The following is a 24,498-nucleotide window of genomic DNA, read 5'->3' on the forward strand; positions in this document are numbered from 1 at the left end:
TGATGACTGAGTTGCTTGCCCCTGAGGAGGCGAAATTAGCCCCACGGGGCCTCGTCTGCATAGAAACTGGACGCAATTAGTGTAATATCCGGTGTTATTAATGTCGTTTGGAATAATTGGGCAGGTTGATTTCGACAGGTTCATGGTGCTAAAATACTATTATAGTGGACCTTTCCACAGCTAACCGTTAAACACGGCAAACTGTTTAAATCCCTGCGAGCCCAATCACAGAACTTTATTAAACAGCCAAGCCCCAGACTGTCGCGCCGCGAGACAACTCTTTCTTTCGGGCTCTGAGGGGTGGCAGGCTTTGGTTTTTCATGATTGGGGGCCGGGGGGGGGGTCGATGCTTGAATTGCGATGATCACCTGTATGTCTAAAACCAAGAAACACCCTGTAGCGTAGGTGTCAGGAATTTCTACAACCTGAATTCCTGTTTTTACAGAATGAATTAGATACAAGCCGCTGCAAGTGTCACTAAGAATCGGTTTGCGTTAGTGAAATGAGACCACTTGAAACACAGTTGCCATCCGTGCCCACCTCACCCCCCACCCCCCGCCGAGCTCTCGTTCTTCACGTTGTGAATGAGGGTGACACTGGAGAGTGATGTGCGGTCTGTCTTTCTGACTGATGGCCCTCACACTGCTGATCATTGTTTTTATCATTTTTTATCTCGTTGCTGATACTAAAATATTGTCAGAGTGTCACTTCGTGATGTGACGGAATCCTTCTGGCCCCTTGGTGGGTCGAGCAAGGCTGTCTCCTCTGGCAGAAATTCTTGTCTGTGCGTGAGGAGGAACATGTTAATGTTCTGTCCTCACAGAAGAGGAGGTGATATTGGGGCCCCCACATCTACTGTTTGCTTAATGAGTGGTGTAGTCAGTGCAGTGATACAGGAAGATAAACCAGGCTCCAATCTAGAGATGTACCAGGTGTTAACCTGAGCAGGTAAGCAGGTGGCAGGTCGGCGGCCCCATCGGGGTGGGGCTCTGCTCCGCTGGATTAGTCAGGACTGGGTTTGCAAGTGACAGAAATGTGAAGGGATTTAGGCGGGGTGGCGGGGTGGGGAATATATTGGCTTATGCAGACAACGGTAGGACAGGCGGCTGGAGTGGGCTGCAGGGGTGCGAGCACCCAGGAGCCTGGCGGGTTTCAGGCCCTTCCCGTCCGTGCTTTCCTCTGCTTTCTCACCTGTCCATAGGTAGCAGAGGTGTCCCTTCCCATGGAGGGGGCACAGACACCTGTACCTCCGGGCTGTGTCTTGCCAGGTCCCAGATAAGAGGGATGGGGCTCTGTGACCTCACCTCAGGAAAACCTGGAGAAGGATACTTGGGCGACGTGCCCTACACTGAGACAGATCAGAGCAGCAAAGAGCATCCCTTGCTGATTGTTCTGGTGTAGATGGGACTGTCCCTTCTCCTGTGCTGAGCAGTCACTGGCCACAGAGCCGAGCACACAGGAGGATGGCAGCTGGAGTGTCCCCAGTTTCCAACTGCCACACCCGCGGCACCAAGTTCCCCGGCATTCTCCAGACACGACCAGTTAAAAAGCAATGTGACACTAGCCACAAGCTGTTTCGGGATTCCTGGGAAAATTACCTTTAAAAGCCCTAACCGGCTTGCTCTTCTGACAGGAGTAATGGAAAATGAGAAAAAGTCCCTGGGAAGTGGGGAGGAGGCCCTTCCAGTTCCCACTGGACACCCTAAGAAAGCGCTTTTTTTTTTTTTTGTAACTCTTTGTTTGTTTTGAAAAAACAGCATTGCTAGCCACTTCAAGAGTCGGAAATGATTAAATTAGACAGTGCCTATGAAATCCTAGCATGTTTCCTGACACAGAATTGGAGCCCAGTGGTTTTGTTTTTAATATTTATTATTCCATGCAGTAGATTCAGTACAAAGAAATAAGGACTCCTTCATGGAAGGCATATGTAACGTGATTAAAAATGCAACTGCCCCATAAGCCTTATTCTTTTTTTTTTTTTTAACTTTGGGAGGCAAAGTCATCAGGCAGATATAATTCAGTTCTGAAACTAACTGTAAGTGTTGTGTATTACTCTCCCTCAAAAAAAAAAAAAAAAAAAAGACCCATAAAGACAGTATCCTGGGAAGCAGGAAGCCTTGAGCATAAGCTGGATCCATCGGTGTTGGTGGCGTGAACTGACTGCAGCTAAACTCTACGCTCAGACTTGACTCCCTGACTCAGGCAGTGAGTTATCCTAGCTGACCCGCTCCTGACAAAGACGTCTTTGCCAGGGCCTGAAATCCAAAAGGAGGCTAAGAGTAGCCCTGCTGTGGGGCTGTGTCTGCACTGAGGTGGCATGGGGGTTCCATCCCTCTGCCTCCCTGTCTTCTCAATTGTCAGCTGGACCCGTTCCTGAGGTAGACCAGATGTTCGCATTCACAGTTCAGCAAGAAGTCCACTAGTGTCCATCTGGGAGAGGCCAGCCCAGCATCAAAGGGACCATCAAAGGCCCCTTTATTTGGGAGCCGTTGCTGGACCCTGCGTGGACAAGCCTGGAGGGGTCATCTTTGCCTGTCTGGGGCTAGTTGAGCTGTTCAGTTAAAACAAAAATTCCCGAAAGAACTCTTGGCCAGCGATTCACTGCATAGTTATTGCTCAGAGCGAAGAGCTTTGACTGCAAGTCCCAACGCTCATACCCGCCCATGGCCAAGGGGGCCTGAGTGCACGTTTCATGCTCCTTAGAAATAGACAGCAGGTGCACAGGTCGCCACGGCCGTCACAGGTTATGGCTGCCGCTCACTTTGTCACCGAAGTGTTAGGGCTGGGATTCCGATTCACGTGTTTGTTTTTTGTGTAATTATGTGGGTTTCCAGCTTGACAGTCACCCCACCGGACTCCCCCTCTAAAAAGGAAACTATCCCAGATGAGTCGAGCTTGGGGCATTTGCACAGTCGGTTCCTAATTGGGCTGTGAAACATGACTGTGCCTCCCAGCCATTCAGACCCATTCACCGGGCCCACCTTTCCATCCCAGCCTTTTCTCATCAGCTGCTGTCCACCAGGCCGGGGGCACAGGATGTCCTGCATCCATCTGCTCTTTGCTCTTCTGAGCCTTACTGGTGTTTCATTATCGTGAGCAGACCAGCCAGGGTTTCGTCTTCCAGACACGAAGCATGAATCCTCTCCACTCACTCTCTTGGGTTAATCCATCACTTCCAACACAGTGTAGTATCTCCACTTCCCCACCTGTGATCAGTGACTCAGGCTCTGAGTGATCCTCTGTGTTATGACTTTTAGGAAATTATTTTGGCTTCTTCACAGTTCTCTATACCTCTCCTTTCCTACATCAGACGGAGAGAAATGAATTTGTAAACGCATATTTGAATGTGATTTCTCTTAGATTCTCATATACAGAAATGCAATGCTTGTTTCAGTGTATTGGTCTTATATCTTGCCCATTGGTAGCTGTTATTAGTATTTCTCATCACTTACACATTCCGTGGGGTTCCCTGTCAAAACAGTCATGTAGTCAGTGTTTGGCAGTTTGGTGTCTTTTATCTTTACAATCTCTGTATCTGTTCCTTTTCATCTCACTGCACTGGCCAGCAGGGCTGGTACCAGGACCATCTTGGCCTTGAGGGCCCTTCAAGTGATGTGAAATGATTGCTTCTAACATTTCATCCTTAAGAATAATCCTTCTGTGGGTTTGGATAGATACGTATTGTCCATGGAAAGAGGGTTCCCTTCAATTCCTAGTTTGATAAAAGATTTTAATCACATTTATTAATAAATTTTCTTCCTCCTTCTTTCTTAGGGAGTTATACCTTCTACTTCTTTTCTTGTGGAGGTTGACCTTATAGCTTCATGTGTACCTAATTTACCAAAGTCTGAAGTTAGTTCTTACCTCCCCTGCAGATCAGTACAAAGTCCTGGGGCACTTTAACTCCAGTGTCCTCCCCTCCACTGTCATCTCTCCAGTATTTTGTACCTTCCCCAAATTAGACATGATCATGACCAGAATATTTGATATAACTTTTGTTTAGGTGTGTCCGCGTATTTATCTATTCATTTGCTTACCAACCCTTGAGTTCAAGCCTCCTTTCTAGAATATTCTGAAGTGTGTCTTTTAGTAGTTCCTTAGGGAAGGGCTCTTGGTAATTAGCTCTTTCATTTTTCTATATGAAAATATCCTTATTCCACTCTTGTTCTTGAAAGAGAGTTTCCTGGGTCCCTATTCCTGACTGACGTAGTTTTCTCTCGACTTTGCCCATACTGTTCTTCAATCTTGCAGCTCTGGTTGTTGATCTTGAGAAGTCTGCCATCCCTCTTACTGACATTCGTCTAAGAGCCGTCCGTCTTTTCATGCTTCGTGTTCCTAAGAGCTTTTTGTCTTTCGTGTTCCACAGTGTCATAAACTTCCTTTTTGTAATCCCTCGTGGTAAATGTAGTGCCTCCTGTGTCTAGAATTCCATGTCGTTCCGCAGTCTGTTCCAGTCTTGCTATTTGTCTGGCAGTTAGGTGTATGTTGTACCTTCTGACTCTTCACGCCTCATCAGTTCTCTTCTACAGTGTTCCCCATCTTTTTTGTCTGTTCTGTGTTTTAGCAAGTTTCTCCAGATCTGTTGTCCACCAGTAGTTCTCACCCAGCTCCTCTTTTAACCCATCCATGGAGGGTTTGTTTTTATAAAAAAAAAAAATACATACATACATACATACATACATACATACATATATATATAGTATTTCCAAAAGAACTACTTTTTCCTTTTTTTTTTTTTTTAGATCTGTCCAGTCAGTTTTCATAGACTCCTTTTGCTTGAAAGTTTAGTTAGGAGATTCCTTTTTTTTTTTTTTTTTAATGTCTTCAAACATTCCACACATACCAGTTTTAAATTCTGTATCTGTAATTCTTTGAACAAAATCTATTCTCCTGTTTCCTGTGAGTTTACATATGGTTGGTCTTTGTCTGTGGGATGCTTTGCTGCAGAGAAGATGCCAGGAGCCAGAGGGCCCTGCAGAACTGGGAGCCCTGTACTCCTTCCCCCCGGGACTGCAGATGTGGGGCTCTTAGGTTTCTCGCCCCCACCCTGTCATGACCTTGCTGCTGTTCCTCTTAGAGCCGCCTTCACTTCCGCAGGTGTTGAGCACTTAGCACTCACAGTGGTGGCTTCTCAGCTCATGCATTTGATCTGGGCAGGAGAGGAAGGGTAGGCTTGGGGCTTGGAGAACATGTCTCACTGCAATTCCATCAGTGCAATAAAAAGTATGTTTGGGGAGGCAAGGTCCTGCCACCAGTCTTGTCTGCCGTATTGTGGGGTGATCTGGTTGGAAAAAGAGGCTGGGTCACACCATTCATGGCCCTGGAAGCCAAGCCTAGGCCAATGGAGACATACTCATATGTTGGTGCCAGGAGAGAATGCCTCAGTATGTTCCACGGAAAACTCAGAAGGACCTGTTCGAGCTGAACCAGAGCCAGAGAAACAATCAGGCAAGGGCTGAAAACAGAAGGAAATGGAGAGGAAGGTACAGATGGAGGGATATTTGTAAACACTCTGACATCTAAGTGGTTAGAAGGCAGTGGGAAGAGGGAGAGGGTGGAATCAGGGAGACTTTGAAGTTTTATGACTAGAAATAGCATTGGAACCATTAATAGAAACAGATCCAACGAGGAGCATTTGAAGATTATAGCAGATCTATTTTATGCATGTTAATTTCGTGTGAGGACAAAATATTTGAAGAGAATCCAGTCAAAATTATTGGCTTTGGGGGTCAGAGATACAGATTTTAGAAATGTCCACATGTACTGGAAGTGACTACGTTTTGGAAGGAAATGACCCTGGGAAGGTGGGTGGAGAGGAAGTGGGGAGGACTGTGAACTAAGTCTGGTCTATGCTTACCCCGACAGCTGCATGGAGAGGCTCCAGGAAGCAGAAAAAGAAGCAGTGATTTAAAAGATTGAAAGAAAAGTTGAATGTGGTGAGCAGGTGGCACACATGCCACGTGCACCCCTCCTTGTCCTGGGACAGACATCGCTAATTGATCACAGCACCCTTTCTCCAAGCGCCTGGAGTCAGCCTTGGAATCCTCAGCATGGGATTCCTGGCAGCTACTCAAAGCTCTCTAAGTTACAAAGGTTGAGAACCATCTTGCCTTGCTCGCATAGCATCAGAGTTGAATGGCCCCAGAATTGGAGGTTTGTGCAGCATCTTTGAGATGCTTTATTTCCTCCAAGCTTCCTCTGAAAAGGCCACACAACAGGGCCTTGAAGCCCTCAAAGGAGTGGAATCAAAAAGTTCCACCTGTGGGATCTCTGAGGGAGAGAGAATCTCTTGAAGGTAGAGACAGAAATGTTTAGTGACATAGAAAAAAGGAAATGTGTGTCCAGCATACGTGGAAGAAGAAGACGGTGGTGGAACTGATGTTTAAGGTGATTGAAATGCCACAGGATAGATAAGTGGAGGGAGAAGGCCACTGGAAATTGGCAAGAAATGAGTTCTGGTGGTCCCGTGATCACTTTTGCATGCGTAGGTAAATTTTGTTTACATAATTAATAGGGCAAAGCCAGACTTTACTTTGGCAACTTAATTTGAAAGTTTGGTCTTTGCATGAGGCATTGAGAGTATTTCAGCAGAGGATTCCTAGTTACCGCTACTGCAGTGGAATGAGGCCAAAAAATACAGATGTTCCCGTGCCACAGACCTCCGTTGTTGTGTCTGTTGCTTTGTATTTAATCATCTGGAAGTATGTGTGTCCCTGTCCCCATCACACAGAGACAGTCTCCTGCCTGCTGGAACCCTCGCACCCAGCATGGTACCCAGCAGTGGGGAGGGGCCCTGAACCGCCGTGACCACATCAGTGCAAAGCGAGTTGGTTCTTTCCCTGTAGGTCAGTGAATGTAGCTTATGATTCTGGCTAGAATTTTAAACAGGAAAGCTTTATGGCAGAGCAGTTGTGCAGAAATTTAACTGGGAAAAAAAGACCCAACAAGTCCTGATCGGAGGGAGATTAGAACGTGCGTTTGAATTTCCCAGGTTAGGGAAGGGTGCGCCCGTTCCGTGGCGCTCCTGATCCGCAGCTGCGTGCCCCGCCTGTGAATTTCACCAGGTCCCTCTGCTGGCCTGACCGGGACTTGTGCAGCCCCTACTTGCCTTCCCTGTCTGTTCCCTGGGATAGTTTTACATAAAAGAGATGAGTTTGGGGCACCAACTCACAAGAACCAGTGTAGAAAAGATTGCAGTTCATAGAATCAGGACAAAAAGCCCATGGATCAAGAAGGGAACCTTTTAAAATCGACAGAGGTAGCGTCTCAGCCAATAATTGTAAGATAATTATAGGTCGGCCATGAGGAAACCTATTTGAAAGTCAGATCTAATTTTTTAAACGACAATCTCCAGTGTCCAAGGGCATTCCTGGGGGTGGGCAGAGGGACCTGCAGGACCCCATCCACCCTTCCTCCTCCCTTTTTCACAGCAGGCGGTGGTGGTCTCTGACTCAAGAGCCCAGAGGATGGGGTAAAGTCCCTGGGGACTCCCTCACTTTCTAAACTCACACCACCAGCTCTTCCGAGCTCAGGAACCAGAGTGTGGGATGCTCGCATTCCCTGCAGGCAGGCGGGGGACTTCCTCCAAAGGCTCTGTGTCTCGGGGTTCAGCCCAGCTCCTCTCGTCTCCCCTTCGTGGGCCACCTTGTTCAGCCCCCTCCCGGAGCTGTTCTGGGTCTGCTGCATGTGAAGCCCAGCCTGGCCCCTTTCGAGGAGGTGGGGGCCTCACTCAGCCTCTGCACCCCAGCGCTCTCCCACAGCCCCGCAGTGCACCCTCGTCACAGGCGCTTTTAACTGCTGCTGGGAGAGCCACAGACCTTTGAGAAGCTGCTGGGAGCCGTGGACCCTCTTGTCAGAGAAGCGCGAGGCTGGGCGCACTCACCCAGCTTTGGGTGCTGTTCAGAGCACGTTCTGCAGGTTGAGACCCAGCCCACCGGCAGGTTAAATTCTAAAAAGGCAGTGGTGCTGATTTTACGTTGAACACGATACCGTTGTTATCAGAGTATATAAAGATTTCACGGAAAGGTGGCATGGCCCTGTTTCCGTGGCGCTCAGTGTTTGTTCAGGGGAGCGGTTGCCCAGACCTGGCGGTGTGTTGAGACAGACACAGGCATCCTGCCCCCACCCGCCTGGGATCACCTGGTCAGTGGGAGCATTTCTCAGCCACAGCAGTGGGAGCTGCTGCTTCTCTGAGACTGCAGAGGAGAAGGAGAGGACGGCTGGAGGTGGTTGCAGTTGCTTCAGTGACCAGCTGATGGAGCGTCCTTGTCTTAGAGGCCACAGGGCTCCTGGTGAGGCAGGGTTTTGGGGGAGCAGCCCAAATAAGGGGCAGGGCCAACCTGGGCAGCAAGGAGCTCTGCAGAGGTCAGGGATCGCGAGAGATGCTTGAGACAGCAGGTAGAGGAGCCAAGAGTGTGGGAGATGGAGGTCTCTGCAGTAGACGCGAGCATGCAGGATGGCCATGTGTGGATGACAGGTAATGAACTAAAGCAACGGTCAGCTAGGTGGGCCGCAGGTTATTTGCGTTAAGTTGCTCACCAGGGGATCGTGACACAGCTCGTTCAGCAACCAGTGATTGGAAATGACCGATCAGGAGAGATATGGTACCTAAGACTCTGGCTCCAGACTTCTTAGTGGTTGTTTATAACTGGTTGTGCTCTCGGGGTAGCCCCTCCCCTCCCTCCGCGTGTTCTGTGGCCACGGTGGGCGGCAGATGAGAACAGAGGACAAACGCCAGTGCTCGAGGGGGGATCCTGTGGCCCAGGCCCTTTGTGCACGTCACTGAGCCAGTGGGAAGCGCAGTGAAGAAGGTGGCTCCCCACCAACATTCTAAGGGTGAGGAAATGAGCCTCAGATAGGTTGAGAATTTATCCAGGCGGCAAGTGGTGTAGCAGGATTTGAATTCCACTCCCTCTCCCAGACTGAGGATGTGGAGCGGGAGACTGCCTCACTCTGCCCAGTCTTCTGCCCTAGAAGGACAGACGACATCCTCAGGCGTCCCTCTTGGCCACGGTGTATCTGTGACTTGGAGCACAGATGCGTATAAGAAAATTAAATGGCACCCTGGGATTAGCCGTACTCACTTGATTTTCATCCCACTGTAAATATCAGCGGCTGGCAATGAGTTACAATATTATGTCCCTGAGCTGCTTCCTCTGTGCCCAACACAGAGACACTGACATCACACACTGATGCTCATTTTTCCTCATCCCCTGAGCACCGATTGAAACCTGGCTAAGCCATGCTGGCTTTAAGGACCAATCTGGAGTGTTTGGAGGTCTGCGGATTCAGATCTCCGCCGTGCGGGCGGCGGGTCCTGTGTGTGCCTCGGCCCCATGCGGGCGCGATTGAACCCAAAGGCACTTTCATGCCCGAGGACTGGCAGAGGGCCGCGGTCTCATGAAAGCTAAACTCTTCATCCCATCCCCACCACTCTGTGTTTCAGAACAAGAAGAAAACTTTGAGTTTATCATTGTGTCCCTCACTGGCCAGACATGGCACTTTGAAGCCACCACCTATGAGGAGCGAGACGCGTGGGTCCAGGCCATCGAGAGCCAGATCCTGGCCAGCTTACAGTCGTGCGAGAGCAGCAAGAACAAGGTGAGACCCGGCATGAAGAGCCACTGATCCTGAAAGGGAACCGGGGCCCCAGGGAAGTGCCCAGGGGACGGGGGAGCAGGATGTGAGGCGTGTGTTTGGCAAGACGTGACTCCTTCTGAGCAGAAAGCTAAATAATTGAAAAGATAAAAGAAACATCGAGTCAATGTGTGTTCTGTGCCACATACCAGGATCCTAGCCCAACCACGTTTGGATGGCAGAATATCCCGTTTTAAATCTTGACTCTCAACTGATCCCAAGTGTAAGGCATTGACCTTTGATGGTAGATGATGGAGTCTTTTGGAACCTTGTGGCTTCTGTGTCCACACTGATTTTTGGTCTAGGCAGAATACACTCAGGAAAAGAGTGCACACACTTAAAAAGATGCACTGTTCCATTCTTATAAATGCCCTGAATTCAAATCCATAGCAGGTTAGAAAACTGACTCTGTACAGACGTCAGTGAAAAACGCATGCACGTATATGAGCGTGCGAGAAATTTAGGGAAGATAATGTGTCCATTTTCTAAACTCTGTTGATAAAGCCTGGTATGTGCTTTATTCAACTAGAGTTCGTTCTTACGCATCTGTTAAGCCAGGAAGAACAGACCGTAACCTGCGTATTCTGAGTTACTGCCCAGTGATGTTCCTTACACAAAGGTCATTTTTCCCATGTCCTTCTTCCCATCAGAGAGTCCTTCAAAGTCAGTGTTTTCATGCGTGGATATTTTTAACCCTTTCTCTAGGACACTTTTAAAGTCTTGGAGAGCACTTTGATCTTATCAAACTACGAACAACTAGAAGCCAAGAGAAAGGACATTGTCTACCAACCTGCAATTTCATTCGTAACCATTTAAAGAAATTCCTGCCAGTGATTTATGTTCAGCTTTGTCATTAAGAAGGGAGTCTGCCTTTCAGAAAGATGGAGTGTCTTATTTTATTACCCTCTTTAACCAGGGTAAACCAGACCACAGTCATTATTATTATAATGTAATTTGCCTCTCTTTTTTAAAGATGTTTTATACCCACAGTGGGGAGAATCGCTGCCTTTCATTTCTGAGCACCTTGGCTTTGCAGAGTCACGGCTGCAGATGTGGCTCTGAAGCAAACTCAGGGTGCTCTCAGGTCTCCTGACAGTGGGACCGAGGACGTGTGTCACCCACAAAATTCGGGAACTTAGTTTTGGAACAGGCATGGGGAGGGCACGTGTGGCCGAACAGACAAACGCATCTCCAAATTGTGCAGAAAATCACAGCATCTCAAGTCAGGCTGTGAATCCATGCCACACCGTGGGATTCAGGAAAGCGTGGGACAGCGTTACTCACCAGACTCCTCCCTGCCCTCTACTCTGTGAAAACAGACGGCTTCACGTCTGAGCCTGATGCGCCCGCCAGCCGTAAAACGCCGCCCCTTCTCTCTCACTACACATGTGCCCTCCTCGCGGCACTCTCCCTGGGAGGGGGGGCTCCCTGAGCACCGAGTATAGCAAACTCACACCTGTTCACCTTGGGCGCCTGCTGGACAGGCATGAGGGTGCACAGCATGGAAATACTATCCACAAGGAACAGCTGGAGGGGGAAACGGGCTACGCACTGTTCTGGCTGCCCGTGGATAATGCAGAGTGGGTAGCAACTGCAGACGGACGTATACATACATGTAGCATCGAGGTTATAGAGGCAGACGGAGGCAGACAGACACATCCCTGTTTGTGCGCATGCACACACACACATACGCACGCACTCCAGATGCCAATATAAATTGTTAAACACACTTTGAATATTTGGGCCAATATCTGACCAAAGGAGATAAAACCCCAGTGATGCATTATGCTAATCAGACAGTAGCAATTAATAAATGATAATTTATTATTAAGTAGCAAGCATGCAATTATTTCACACCAAAAAATTTGACAGTAGTTCAGTTTCTGAATAACTTTTACATAAAAATCAAGCTTATTCTCAGTGTCCTCTAGAATTTATTTGGCTTTAGCCATTATATTAAATGTATAAGCCTTAAAACTATGTGTATCCTTTTATCCGGCACCCCTGTTTTGAGGAATTCATCCTTAGTAAATAATCACGAATTTGTGCAGAGACTTAGCAATAAGCATATTCTTCACAGCACTGTTCACAGTGGAGGAAAATTGGAGACAGCCTAAGTGTCTGTCAGAGAAAACTTCCCAAACAAGTCGTCGTAAGCGGAATATTCTGCAGCCATTTAAAATGATGATGCCGGAGCTTGTGTGATGGCACTGGAAGTGACACTGTCGTTAGGCTAAAAAGGCAGATTCCAAAGCAACATACACTGTGCTGGCTTTTTTTTAAGTGCATATGTGTGTATAGATGTGCTTAAAAAAAGGCTAGAGTACATATTAAAATGTTGATAAAACTGAACTGTGATAGTTTATCATTTTTTATGCTGTTCTTCACCCCCCCGTGTATTTTTTTTCACTTGCCTAGAGAAGACAGCTAAGTATACGCTGAAGCATCAATGCCTCCGCTACCCTCACACTCCTCGCGTCCCCCACCCTGGGGAGTGAGCGTGTTGCTATGACAACTGACAGAGTCCGGAAATGGGAAGTGACTCTCGGAGGCGAGTGGTGTGGGGGAGTCAGGAGCTGTGTCTCGGGGCTCTGAGCGCTCACATGACTAACCGTAACACGTGCGGTTTCCTCCTGTCACACGAAGGGCTCTCCGTCAGCGGGCTTCCCCCCAGAGGCGTCTGAGGGGGAGGGGCTGCTGGAAACTGCCCTGATGCTGCATTTGCTCTCCGTCTATTTGATTTTTGCCCCAGGCCTTAACTAGCAGGTACGTCCGTTTCTCTCTGGGTTCTTATTTCTGCCTTTGTGTGTCTTCCTGTATGTCCAGTCCCGACTGACCAGCCAGAGCGAGGCCATGGCCTTGCAGTCGATACGGAACATCCGCGGGAACTCCCACTGCGTGGACTGCGATACCCAGAGTGAGTGTGAGCCCGGGACGGGGGCCTGGCCTGGGCAGGGGCGACGGGGTGGCCCCAGCCGGCACTGCGTCCGGCCCGCACCTGTCCTTCAGCAAAGAAGGTTAATTACCTGACTTAACGGCTCTTAAGGAGCTGAAATATTTTTGTTTGGACTTTAACTCGATACCCTTCACACGAAAGCCTCTCTGGCGACGCCGTTAAGTCTTGCTTGTGTGTTTCTTGGGCAGCCCCTGAGCCACGGTCACACTGAGGGCGGAGTCAGCCACCTGCCCGGATTCTCTGCCATATCCAGGACTCCGCCCTTGGCTTAATCAAGGATCGCGTGTTTGTTTGCTTTTTCCATAAAAATAGAGTACGGTTGGTTAGACCCCGTGCAGAGATTTCTGGGATTTGTTTTCTTCATTTTCAAAATCATAGCTTTTGGAGTTGGCCACCCAATGGTATCTTTTTTTTTTTCATCTTAAATTGACTACACACTAGAGCGTTTGATAGAGCTGACAGGCTTCATAACTGCACTTCGGGCCCCGACACACCCTGTTTTACCTCCTGTTTTCTGCCGTCCGGGGAGTAACGCCACGTTCCCTTTGAGAAAGTTGTTCTGTCATTTCTCCCCTCGAGGTGAAGGCCTTACTTTTCATTCTCCACCTTCCAGCCCTGGCTGGTGCTGGGCACACTCAGTGAAGTGTGTCCGATCACGTATTTTGGTTGTTGTTAAGGTGTGTTTTGAGGAGGGGGACGTCCAGTTGGAATAAGATGAAAGGCGCTGATGTGATGTGGGCCCGGCTCCCCGAGCCTGGAGCCCAGGGGGCGAGGCCTGGACCGAGTGACCACAGGCCTGGGGCCATGGAGAAGGGTCATTAGGGACACAGCAACTCAGAGCAGACTTGGTGCAGGTAGCGGGCAGGATTTGAGCAGGTGACTGAAGGAGTCACTGTGAGTCGGGGACGCAGCAGGACTGGCAGCTGAGTCGCCCTGGTTTGTTCAGGAAAAGAGCAGTGGCCGCTCAGGAGGCTGGTCAGGTAGGATCTTCCAAGCAGGAAGAACCTGGGACTGTCGCAGACAGAAGGGAAGGGTCAGGCCACCTGTGAGAAGCCACGCGTCCGCAGGGCAGGAAGGAGGGGAGCACGGGGCCACATCCGCGGCCTCCAGGTGAGGGACCAGGTCTCCTCTTTGACTCCCAAGGGCCTGTGCCCACGGCCACCACGCGCTGCCTCTTTTCACTCTTGTGACTGTAATGGTTAGTGCTACCGTGGGTCCCCCTTAGTTGGGGGAGTGAAGAGTCTGAAGGGTCAAGTTCTACATCCCATGTCACAGGAAGAGCAAGTCGTGTATCAGGATTCAAACTCAGTGCCTGGCCGCCCTGCTGTGTCTTCTCAGAGGCCGGGGAAGGTGGCGGGGCTGAGGTCAAGGGCGTGAGAGATGACACCTTGGCAGGGGCGCTTTTATTATTACTGTTGTTCTGTTGTTATTATTTGGGACATTTGTTTCCTCTTCCCAACCAGACCGTCTCTGAGGTCACAGACCTCTTCTTGTGTCCCCCATAGTATCTCTCACGCCTTCCCACCTTTGTGTCATTTATAGACTGATTCAAAATAAACATGATGTCAGCTATCTGGTTCTCTGTTGACTCTTCAAGCGTACCTGGAGGAAATACTGATTATTCCTGCATGATTGAAGCCTCCGGTGCTCCCGTTGGTGGTGAAGGCCATTGACTGTCAAAGTCAGCGCCATCTTTGCTGATCAGCTGTAGATTTGGGTCCAAGGCCAGCCCTGGGCCCGAGTGCTCAGTCTCCCGACGATGTCAGCACAGGGAGGGGTCCCCCTCAGGGATCCCAGCGCTGTTCTCCGAACTCATTCGGCGTCCTCGGTGCAGGGTCACAGCCTAAACGGAACCCACTCCGTGCATCACGGTTGATCCTGCTGGTGGTACCCCAGCCAGAGGACCATGCTTGCCATCTCGGTAGCAGTGACAGATGGAGAAACAGAGTTGCTTTGGTCGTCACCCTTAAATAAGATCCCGAAAACCACACTTTGTCGTTGTGGTGCCTTTCTTTCGTCTGAAATTTGCAAGCATGCTCATCATGTCGCTGAAAACTTGGACGTGCCCCTAGTTGAAGAGTCGTCAGGAGGGACCGTACAGTTTTGGGAATGACTCCCCTGTCCCTCAGCACCCCTTCACTTTCCCTCTGTCAGCAGCTGTCCACAGTCGACGCCAAGTCATGCCTGATTGTTTTCCAAGTGCGTCTGCCCTCACTAGGGGAATGCTGCTGTGAAGTACGGAAAAGTGCATCTTTCTATCCAAACCAGTGCTTTCAGTTGTTTACTGTGTGGGAAATTCCAAGGCTTTGGCTAAAGTCAGATGTTTGAAAGTTGCACCAACAGTCAGATCTTTTGAGATGCCTAAAACAGTTCCAAGGACTGGCCAGGGAGCGTTTTCAAAGCCATGTGGTTCTAAGGAGGGACTGCTGGATGGGAAATCTGATTAACAGGGTTTCTTACTGAGACCTAAGGGCAGTGGGCATGAGTGACGATGGTCTGATGGCATGAGGTGCCCTGTTCCTCTTCCCACAGATCCCAACTGGGCCAGTTTGAACTTGGGAGCCCTCATGTGCATCGAGTGCTCAGGGATCCACCGGAATCTTGGCACCCACCTCTCTCGAGTCCGATCTCTGGACCTCGACGACTGGCCCATCGAGCTGATCAAGGTGATGTCATCCATCGGGAACGAGCTGGCCAACAGCGTCTGGGAGGAGAGCAGCCAGGGGCGGACGAAGCCCTCGCTGGACTCCACGAGGTAGGGACGTGGGAGGGCGTGTGGTTACGGGGCGTCTGCCAGCCGTCCCACGACCACGGTGGGAACTGCCCTCCCCACCTGTGGGAATGCTGACTAAACTGGGGCCCAAACGTCTGCGTTTAAAATCGGTCTTCAGCAGATGTGGATAATTCAGACTCCTTAATTTTTTATGTTTGTTTTTACACTTTGGGGATTCCTCTCCCTCTCTTAGGAATGTATTAGGCTTCTAACCTTATGAATATATCACTTTAATTAATACATTTCTAATAGGCGTAAGCTGTGCTCTTCACACTAATTATGAATTTTTGATTCTTTAGCTTCGTTATTCTTCTATCTTTGATAAGCACGGACTCATCAGCCCCCCTGACCCACACTAAGTCAGTTTATAGTAACCAAATATATTTTATTTTCTAAAATATATTTCTAACACATTTAATCAGCCAAATATGGGGTAACGTATGGTGGCTCCTCATTAATGTTAATTGTTACCCAGTGTAAAAAAACGCATTTATTTTGAGGCCATTTCGATTCTCATTTTTCATTTACAGCAATTAGAAACCGTTTTTGAGTACGCATGCATATTTAATGTACCTAAGAGGTGATAAAACGGCACATCTTCGGAGAAAGCCTCTTTCGCAGAGGCGGGATGGGCCAGCCCGCCTCTGCGGCTGCGTCCCCGCATCCCAGGCAGCGGTGGGGGGTGGGCGCAGCCTTGGCGGCTCGGGTGTCTGCGGGGGGCAGGGAGGGAAGACGTCGCCCGTCGTCAGAACCGATCTGTTCTGCCGGTGATCAGACAGCGTGGGAGCCCAGTGTCCATCTGTGGTCCGGCCGCAGGCGCGGGGCGGGAAATCGGTCTGTCCCGCTAAGCAGCTGCAATGTGGCAGACCAGTGGGCTCGATTTCATTAACTCTGAAAAATGAATTGGTGGTGCCCCCTTCGGTTCACTTGAGAGAATGAAGCTGTGATATTAACCCTGCTCTTTGATTAGGTGCTCTGCGGGGAGGGGGCGGGGGAGCAAGAAAGGGGCGCGAAGTGTGTGTGTTTAAAATTGCCTGGGTTGGCCCTCTGAGCGCTTTCTCCGTGAGTCATGTCTTGTAATATACATGTGGGCACCTCTTTTACCAACTGAAGAAATGATCCACTTTTACATCTTTTTAATCTGGACTTAACACTAATGAAGAAGTCAGCTGGGTCAGCAACTAGGGCTATTCTTTAAAAGATTAATCCGTGTTTTAATGCGTGTTTTCTCATACATGTGGTTTTCTTGGAAGTTATTTAGGTTTGAAAAACAAAAACGCTGGGAAACTGGATTGAATTTAATGTGTGAATGCAGAAAACGCTGAAATAAGTTGGGGAAAGATTAACCTTATACATTTTACGGTTTGTGTATAAAAGAGCATATAAACTATTTTTAATACCATGAAGTAGAAAAGTGTGTTTTTCCAGCTATCAAAATTAGAAACCATTTAGAAGGATCTGAAACAAAGATGTGGGTTAATTTTCTAGCTGGTAAATGCTTTATATTAATTTCATCTTCATAAGTGAAGACTTTCTCTGTAATGGTATGTCATAGTTCTAATTGGCAAATTTGAATTACACTTCTGAGTATGTAACTGTATTGTATACATTGTACCTTTACATTTTAGAGACATTTCAAAGTCTTCCTCGCTCCCAAGTGGAGTCACTGCAGTGAAGTCCCTGTGGTGAGGGTGATGTGGTTACATGGTGTTTCCAGAGGAAGCTTTGGAATTTCTAAATTCTGTCTATTTCTAAGAGGATAAACACCATAGAAAATTCAGTGTTTCTTTGTGCCTTTAGTCATTCTCCCAGAGAGTTTTGTTTTTAATGCAATTCAGCAAATCTTCACTGAGTATTAGATGATGATCACAAGCCTGCGGTGACTGGCGGCTGCTCAGGGGCAGCTGAGGATGCCAGGACGCAGTGGAATGCGTAGACAGGAGGGAGTTGGTATGCTCCAGAAGGTTCCTGGAGAAATGTCATCTAAGCAGGACTTTAAAATCTGGAGTGACTTCCAGACCTGGGGGTGTGGGGAGTGTATGTGGCAGAGGATGCGAGTGGCCTAGGCAGAGAAGGAGTACGGAAACCTCAGGGCCCTTGGGGAGCTGGACCCTTGGGTACAGTGAGGAGTTGGGGTGGGCAAGGCGTGGAGAGCTGGGGGTGGTGTTTTAACAGTGACTCTGGGGCGGGCAGAGGGTGAGGGGCTGGGTCTGTTTATGTGTTCGTGTATGTTTGACCTGCTCCCGAGAGGACTGAAGGCAGCCAGCGCGTCATAAGAAGGGATGGAGACAGGCGGGGAGGCCAGTTGGAAGGCTGAGGCCGGGGTGAATCATACGCAAAGTCACAGATATGCTCAAAAACAACTCAGCAGCACAGTGTGACAAGGATTCAGGCGCCTCCTCCTTCACCACCTCCCGCAGTTTCCTCAAATAGAAATACAAACTCAAAGTTTGGGCTAGAATGTCCCCGTGGAATCCAGTCTTCGATTGGAGGACGGATGGCTCGTCTGGGTCCTGCTTCTCCGAGACGAGGAAAGACACTCCCTCCCACCCGGCCGGCCTTGGTCTCTCTGCAGACCCTGCGACTGCTCATACAGACAGCTGGAGGGGTCTCTAACATGGCCCTGAGGTAATACTAAAAAGAAATATTTTAATATGCTTGTATTTCTATCCAAGGAAAAGCCAAGTGCAATATATCCAGTCTGATTCTTTGGAAAAGGGCCCAGCTGTTTTCGTGAGAAGCTTCGTCCAGTCTGTCTTGTTCAGAAGATTCATTCTGACAGTGGAATATAATTAGAAATGTGCCATTCCTCCCCCAGCGCGTGCGCGCACACACACACACGCACGCACACATGCGCACACGCACACACGCGCGCGCACAGACTCAGGATCACGGGGAAGTAGAACACGGCAGATCTTTCTCCAAAGAAAGAACCGAAACCCCTTGCATTGGTGTTTCCCAGACCTGCAGGGGAGTTAGGGAAACGGGCGCCCAGATCAGCCGTCTGCCCTCCTGCTCGCTGTCCCCGCGCCCCTGATTAGGGCATCTCGGACGGCCGGTAATTGGTTCCAGTGATTCTCAGCTGCCCTGAGAACCGCCGTTCAAACTTGAACAGCATGGAGATCAATCGAAGCTGACGGCGGCAAAGCAGTATTGACTTCCCATTCCTAAACCGGGGAATCGTTAGTCAAGAAAAGCATCTTTTAATTACTCCCAGGAAGGAGGAAAAAAATCTTTCTGGATGGATTCTGCAACAACCACCATTTTTTCCTGGTGCATTCGATATTAAATTTATTGTCGCAGGCGGGGGAGAGGATGCCCTTCGCCCCCCTCTGTGATGGAGGTTTAATTTGGAAAAAGGAGCAGATAGAGGAGATCGATGCCGTAACAATTAACTACATCTGGGGTGGAATCAGAGTTCCCCTCTAATCGCTATTGATACCATTTAAGCACACACTTAAAATATTGATTGTGAACGGGGCGGCTGAAGTGGGAGAGAGGTGGTCCCAGTGGACAGAGCTCACTGGATGCTGGGGGCTCACGGAGGGGCAGTGCACTGTCTGCAGGACAGTCAGCACTGGAGTTTGTGGGCTGCCCCTTACTCTGTGTTGTCACGTGGGGTTGGACACGGGGGCCTGGGGCAGCCCCGCAGGGCTCTGGTTCCAGTGTCAGGACACAGCTCCGAGGGAGAGAAATGAAAGCAGTCACGTGCAGATTTCTCGAGTGAAGGAACGCACGAGTGAGTGAGTCAAAGAGGGAACTGGTCTGTTTGGAGTACACAGCCCAGGAGGGTCTTGCTCCCTCAGAGCCTCGGAATTCTTCGTGTGTTCGTGAGTGCAGTCCCAGCACACGGCAAAGACATCTCGGCCAACCTCCGTGTACACCCTCTCACCCTGGGCCTCCATGGTGTTTCCGGAGCCAGTCTGCATCACCACGGGGGGTCCTTCTTCATCCTTATCCCCCTTTCACTAAGAAGCTTTTTGGATTGACCCCAGGGAAAATAATTTCCTGCTGGGACCCAGCGGAGCCCTCCGGTGCCACGTCCCTCTGGGCAGGAGCCAGACCCTGCTGGGCTGAGCTGCATTCTCCCTGCATCTTCCATCACTGTGTCTCCGAGTTGAGGCCTTTGGCCCAGGAGGGTCTGCAGGGACCCGTGGCTGTTTGCATTTCAGTGCAGGTAGCCTATTTATGTGGAGGTCCGGGGGCCTGCCAATTTGGTCTAGGAAATCAAAGGAACCTAGAGTGAAGCGCTGTGGTCCCCATTCCATGAAAGAGCCCTTGGGAGAAGCTCGAAGCCCAGCTGAAATCACCCGTCACCTCTTTGATTCCACCCGGAAGGGAGCCGAGTCAGCTGATGGAGAATGCATGTTCTTCCCTCCCTTGGCATCCTTTCTCTGGTTTCCGTTATTTGCAAGTTCACCTGCGCCCCTAAACTCCCCTCTTGTCTTTAACCTATAAAAAGATGTCACTTCGGGAGAAAGATTTGGGGCCAGACGTCAGAAACCCGCGTGGGAGAGACGGGCCTTGCACCTCCTGGCGGAGCGAGTCTGCCGGGGACCGAGCGCCGCCTCCTTTTGATCTCTGAACGCCACTTTCTTCTTATTTATGCACATGGAGATATTGATAAAGGGGACATGTATCCAAACTGAAAATAATTGGATCCCCACTGCCAACTCTGAGATATTAAAAGCAGCACCACTTGGCCACGTCTCTGTCTCGTTAGGTTTGATCATAAGATCACAATATAGTAATCTCAGGCTCAAATTTCTGGCATAAAGATGCACTGATCCAAACGGGGCCTCTGGGAGCATGAGGACCCACGCAGCCCCAGGATTGTCTCATCTTATTATTTTTCAACAGTCCTTGGGCCCGCCGAGGTCAGTGTTTTGTCTCTTTTGAGTGTTCCTCTATGCTTGACACCTTTTCCTATTTTCTTTCCTTAAAAAAAAATTTTAAAAAAGAAAAAAGAAAAATGGGCAGGGGGAGAAATGGGGGGGAGAGGACTTTGCCGTGATGACCAGAACCCATCTGCAGTTCGGTGGCATCTGCTCCCCACATGTCACTTCCCTCATTAACAAGCAATTGAATTAATTAAATGCTACTCAGAACACGCATAACAAGCTACCGGCAGTGTCCAAATTAGCACTGATAATCAAGGATGATTTCCTTTATTATCCTGCTAAGTGGTGTGCAGACTCTGATCTCCCTGTCTGCCCTCATCTATTTACATACCCCCAGCTTCTGCCTTTGGAAGCGGAGGTTATCTTACCTACTTAATTTGCCACGATCACCGAGCATGGCGGATTGATGCCCTGCCCCCGCCGCCACCGCCACCGCGCAGCCCCCTCCCCGCCTGCCCTCCCCCAGCCCCAGCCTTTGTATCTCAAGCTCACTGATAAATTAAAGGCCACCCCTGTGGTCTCTCAAGTGAGTAATAGAGGCAGAAATTTCATTTTGCAACTGGCTGATTTAATGATCCAAAGGGTAATTAATGGCCTGATTATCTTAATGTTAAATATGTCCGGCAGCAATTACTGTGACCTCCCGCTTGTCAAGGTCCGGGCTGTGCTCCTCTTTCAATTAAGTTCTCTGGGGCTTAATGGTATGAATAAACTCCTCTGATTCTATCATCCCGGACGGACGCAGAGGGTTCAGGGAGCTGGGGGCTCGTTTGGAGTTTTAATCAGCCTGTCTTCGACTCCGGTGATCAGAGTTAACAATTACAACAAGGGCAGGCTCACTCTCCCCTTCCGGTGCAGACCACCCCCCACTCTTCCCCACCCACCTTTTTTTGTTGCTGTTGTTTTATTTTATTTATTTTCTCTTGTTTCCGTGCTCCAAGGGAGAATTCTGTTTGTGGAGGAGGGCACTGTGCTCCGAGAGGCTCGTCTCTTCCCATATAAATTATCATGTGAGCGCTGTGGTTTTGCTGTTTGACAGGCTTAATTAATTGGCAGGAGCCCCCGAAAATGACAGCGCCTCTAATTGCAACTCAGAGTGAATTTCTGTCATCGTGGCGCGCCTGTCAGCGGGGCATGCCCTGGTCCCAGCCGGCAGAGTGGGTCCACCCTCCCGGCCTCAGGTCCAGGCGGGGACAGTGTCCTGGGCAGGCGGGGACAGTGGCGGGCTCTGAGGAGCCGTGGGTTTGCAGGCATGCCGTCCACAGGCAGGAGTGACATTTACTGCCAATAAAGTTTATACATCCACAGCTCTGTAAACCCAACAGCTGCTTGGGGACCTCAGGTTTTACTTAAGATACTTAGTGACTCCTAGCCGGCCAGCCAGCAGGCTTGGAATCAGACCACAAGAGCCGTAACTCAGCGACTAGATGGTCCTCATTAGCAAGTTGCTAAATATGCTTGAGTTTACTGGAGCTCCGGCCCAGATCAGAAATATTCGACTAGAAATATTAAGCCAGTTAGGGAAGTGTACAAATGAGAAGTGCAGTAACACAGCCTCAAAAACAGTACGTCTGGATTACAGTTGACAACAGATAGAGCAGTTCACCTGGCACACCGCGGTCGGGGAGCGTGGCGGGAATCCGGGCAGCCGCGGTGCTCTCCGAGTAAACTCTCAGGATAGACTAGCCCTAATTATAAGAAAGGCGGATTTGACAAGATTCTCCATGAGGTTGCGCAAAGTGGGATCCACCTTTTGCAGCAGAACTGAACCTCACACTTGCCTTTGAAGCAGGTGGACAAAATAGTGCCGTTGTCTTATGTGTGCCCGCCATACGCAAACCTGTCTTGTGTTTGATCCCGCAGGAAACAGATGTGTACTGGGAGCCAGCTCTGTGACCAGGGAGCTGTCTTGGGTTGAAAGTCCCCCTCATTTACTCTCTGAAATGTAGCCATGGAGACAATCAAGGAATTTTTTTATTTGTAAGATTTTTCTCATCACTGGTAGCTGAAAATGCCAGTCATCTGCGAGCATCAGCGGTCTTGTAGGCACCCCGGTCCCTTCTGAGCCTGCATCCGCTTGTGAGCGTATATAAAGCCGTGTAATGTGGAGATTAACTGCCGGACTCGAAGTATACATCAAGGGAGACGTTCTAAACAGGAGCCTATAAATACTCCCTCAAACAGCCGCCTCTGTTGTGATTCCTCCAACAGTAGAACATTTTCCAGAGGGTCATTTCTCTCAGGGGTGTTTTGATCATCTTGCACCAGAAAATTTCTCTCTTCTGAGGAGGGTCCTGCTTTCTTCTCCCTAGTAATGAAGGGGACACGGAAGCAAACACAGCTGTGTCCAGAGTTCACCATGCACTGGATGCTTTTCCTTAGCACAGAGCGGTCCTGCAACACAGGATGGACCCCTGTTGCCCATATAAGAGGATTGTGGAGTCAGGGTCCTGCAGTCATTTGTCCATGGTCACCCAGGACTAAGGGACAGATCACTTAAAACCAGGACCTGACTCCTGACACGCATCCCTGGTCCTTCTGCTGCTCAGCATCCTATGGCCAAACCCGATGGTTGCTATGACATCTAGAGATACCACATGTTTATCAGTATCCATGCCCTCTCCTCCCCGTGGCCCCAGCTCATATGCTTATTAGCCATTGTTGTCCCTGTTTATATATTGTTAGTGTACATTTATTATGCATAATAACATAACTACAATATATTTCCATTAATAAAATCTTGTAGCCTCATTCATGGTAACTTGAGGATAATAAAGCATCATTCATTTTTGGTTTGCATTCATACGGCAAGCCTAATCTTTTAAGTCACTCGGTCATGATTCTAAAGTCTTAATCCTCTGCAGTCAATGCTAATCCTTAGAGCTCCCAGGGACGACAGTGCCAAGACCTAAACGTACAGATCAGCCAGCGTAGTCATGGGGTTTGAGCCCCAGCTTTTACGTCACCGCATCCTTCTCCTGCCTCAGCCTCCCTGTGCTCCTGTCCCTGACCTAACACTGTTGAAAACATTCAGCTTGGATTTCCAAAAGCCTCACCACCATGTTTTTTATCTGCGTGATGAAATATGGAGCTGGGCCAGACGGTTTCTACTTCTGCTTTCACAGCTGGCACCTTCTGCAATTTTGATTTTTAAAAAACCAGGGTATTACTCATTTGTACGATGAAACTAGTCATTAACCCACCCACTTAGTCATGTAGGTTTAATGCTGAAAGAAAATACTATGTACGGTGTTTCCTGGGTTCCTTTTATCTGGAATCAACTTTGGGCCTGGGTCCCACGGGGTCCCTCGTGCCGGCTGTGAGAGAGGCAAGTGGCCCCGTGCCTTCTTAGGTGCTGGGGAGGGCCTGCTGATGTGGAAGATGTGGTCCCCATTTATTTAACTTTGTGTCTATGAAGTGATTTATGCGTCAGCATCACCTAGGAATGCACATTCTCGGGCCCCGTTCCAAGCAAACCCAGACAATATCCTAGTGGTGGGACCCAGGGATGTGTTTCAACTCTCTGAGTGATTCTCATGTACATTAAAATTTGAGAAGCAGGGGTCTACACCAAGTAGTATAAACAAATGCCCACAACTCTGCCTGGAGTCCCTCTCCCCATCTTAGCCCGAGTCCCTGGACTTTATTCCTACTTCTTACAACCTAGTATCTGTCCTCTTTTTTTACCAGACTCTGTTGTGGCCTGGCATGTCCAGTATGCCATCCCAGCAGGTGTTACAACCCACAGAGGACATCTCTGTGTCTGACACCAGTATAAGATGATTCTATACTATGATCAAATGTCATTTTCCCCAGGAATGCAAGGTTAGTTCAATGCACGAAAATCAGTCAATGTAATTACCACATTAATAGAATAAAAAGGACAAATATTACACAGTCATCTCAAGAGATACCAAAAATACACTTGACAGAATTCAGTACCTCCTCATGATACAAACACTCAGCGAAGTAGGAATAAAAAGAAACTTTCTCAGCCTAAAAAAGGGCATCTGTGAAAATCGACCGCTCACAGCAAACTTAATGGTTAAGTACTGAAAATTTCCTCCCTAAGATCAGGAACAAGACGAGGACGTCCACTGTCACCACTTCTCTTCAACGTTGTACTGGAGGTTCAAGCCAGGGAATTAGGCAAGAGAAAGAAACCAAAGGCACTCAGATCAGAAAGGGAGAATTAAAATTATCTTTGTTTGCAGATGATGTGATCTTGTATA

The 24,498-nt window shown here is 49.0% G+C and overlaps 1 protein-coding gene across 11 annotated transcripts in view; it reads left to right on the top strand.

Annotated features, from left to right (window-relative positions):
* AGAP1 (ArfGAP with GTPase domain, ankyrin repeat and PH domain 1) overlaps positions 1 to 24,498 on the top strand; it is a 519,827-nt gene that overhangs the window by 438,442 nt on the left and 56,887 nt on the right. For all 11 annotated transcript variants that reach the window (XM_074364534.1, XM_074364535.1, XM_074364536.1 and 8 more), the window contains 3 exons: positions 9,446 to 9,600; positions 12,463 to 12,553; positions 15,125 to 15,347. In XM_074364534.1, coding sequence (XP_074220635.1) covers positions 9,446 to 9,600; positions 12,463 to 12,553; positions 15,125 to 15,347 — 469 coding nt within the window. The remainder of the gene's footprint in view (positions 1 to 9,445; positions 9,601 to 12,462; positions 12,554 to 15,124; positions 15,348 to 24,498) is intronic.

Source organism: Camelus bactrianus, chromosome 5 (assembly GCF_048773025.1).
Source record: "Camelus bactrianus isolate YW-2024 breed Bactrian camel chromosome 5, ASM4877302v1, whole genome shotgun sequence".
In the NCBI taxonomy this organism is placed as follows: domain Eukaryota; kingdom Metazoa; phylum Chordata; class Mammalia; order Artiodactyla; family Camelidae; genus Camelus; species Camelus bactrianus.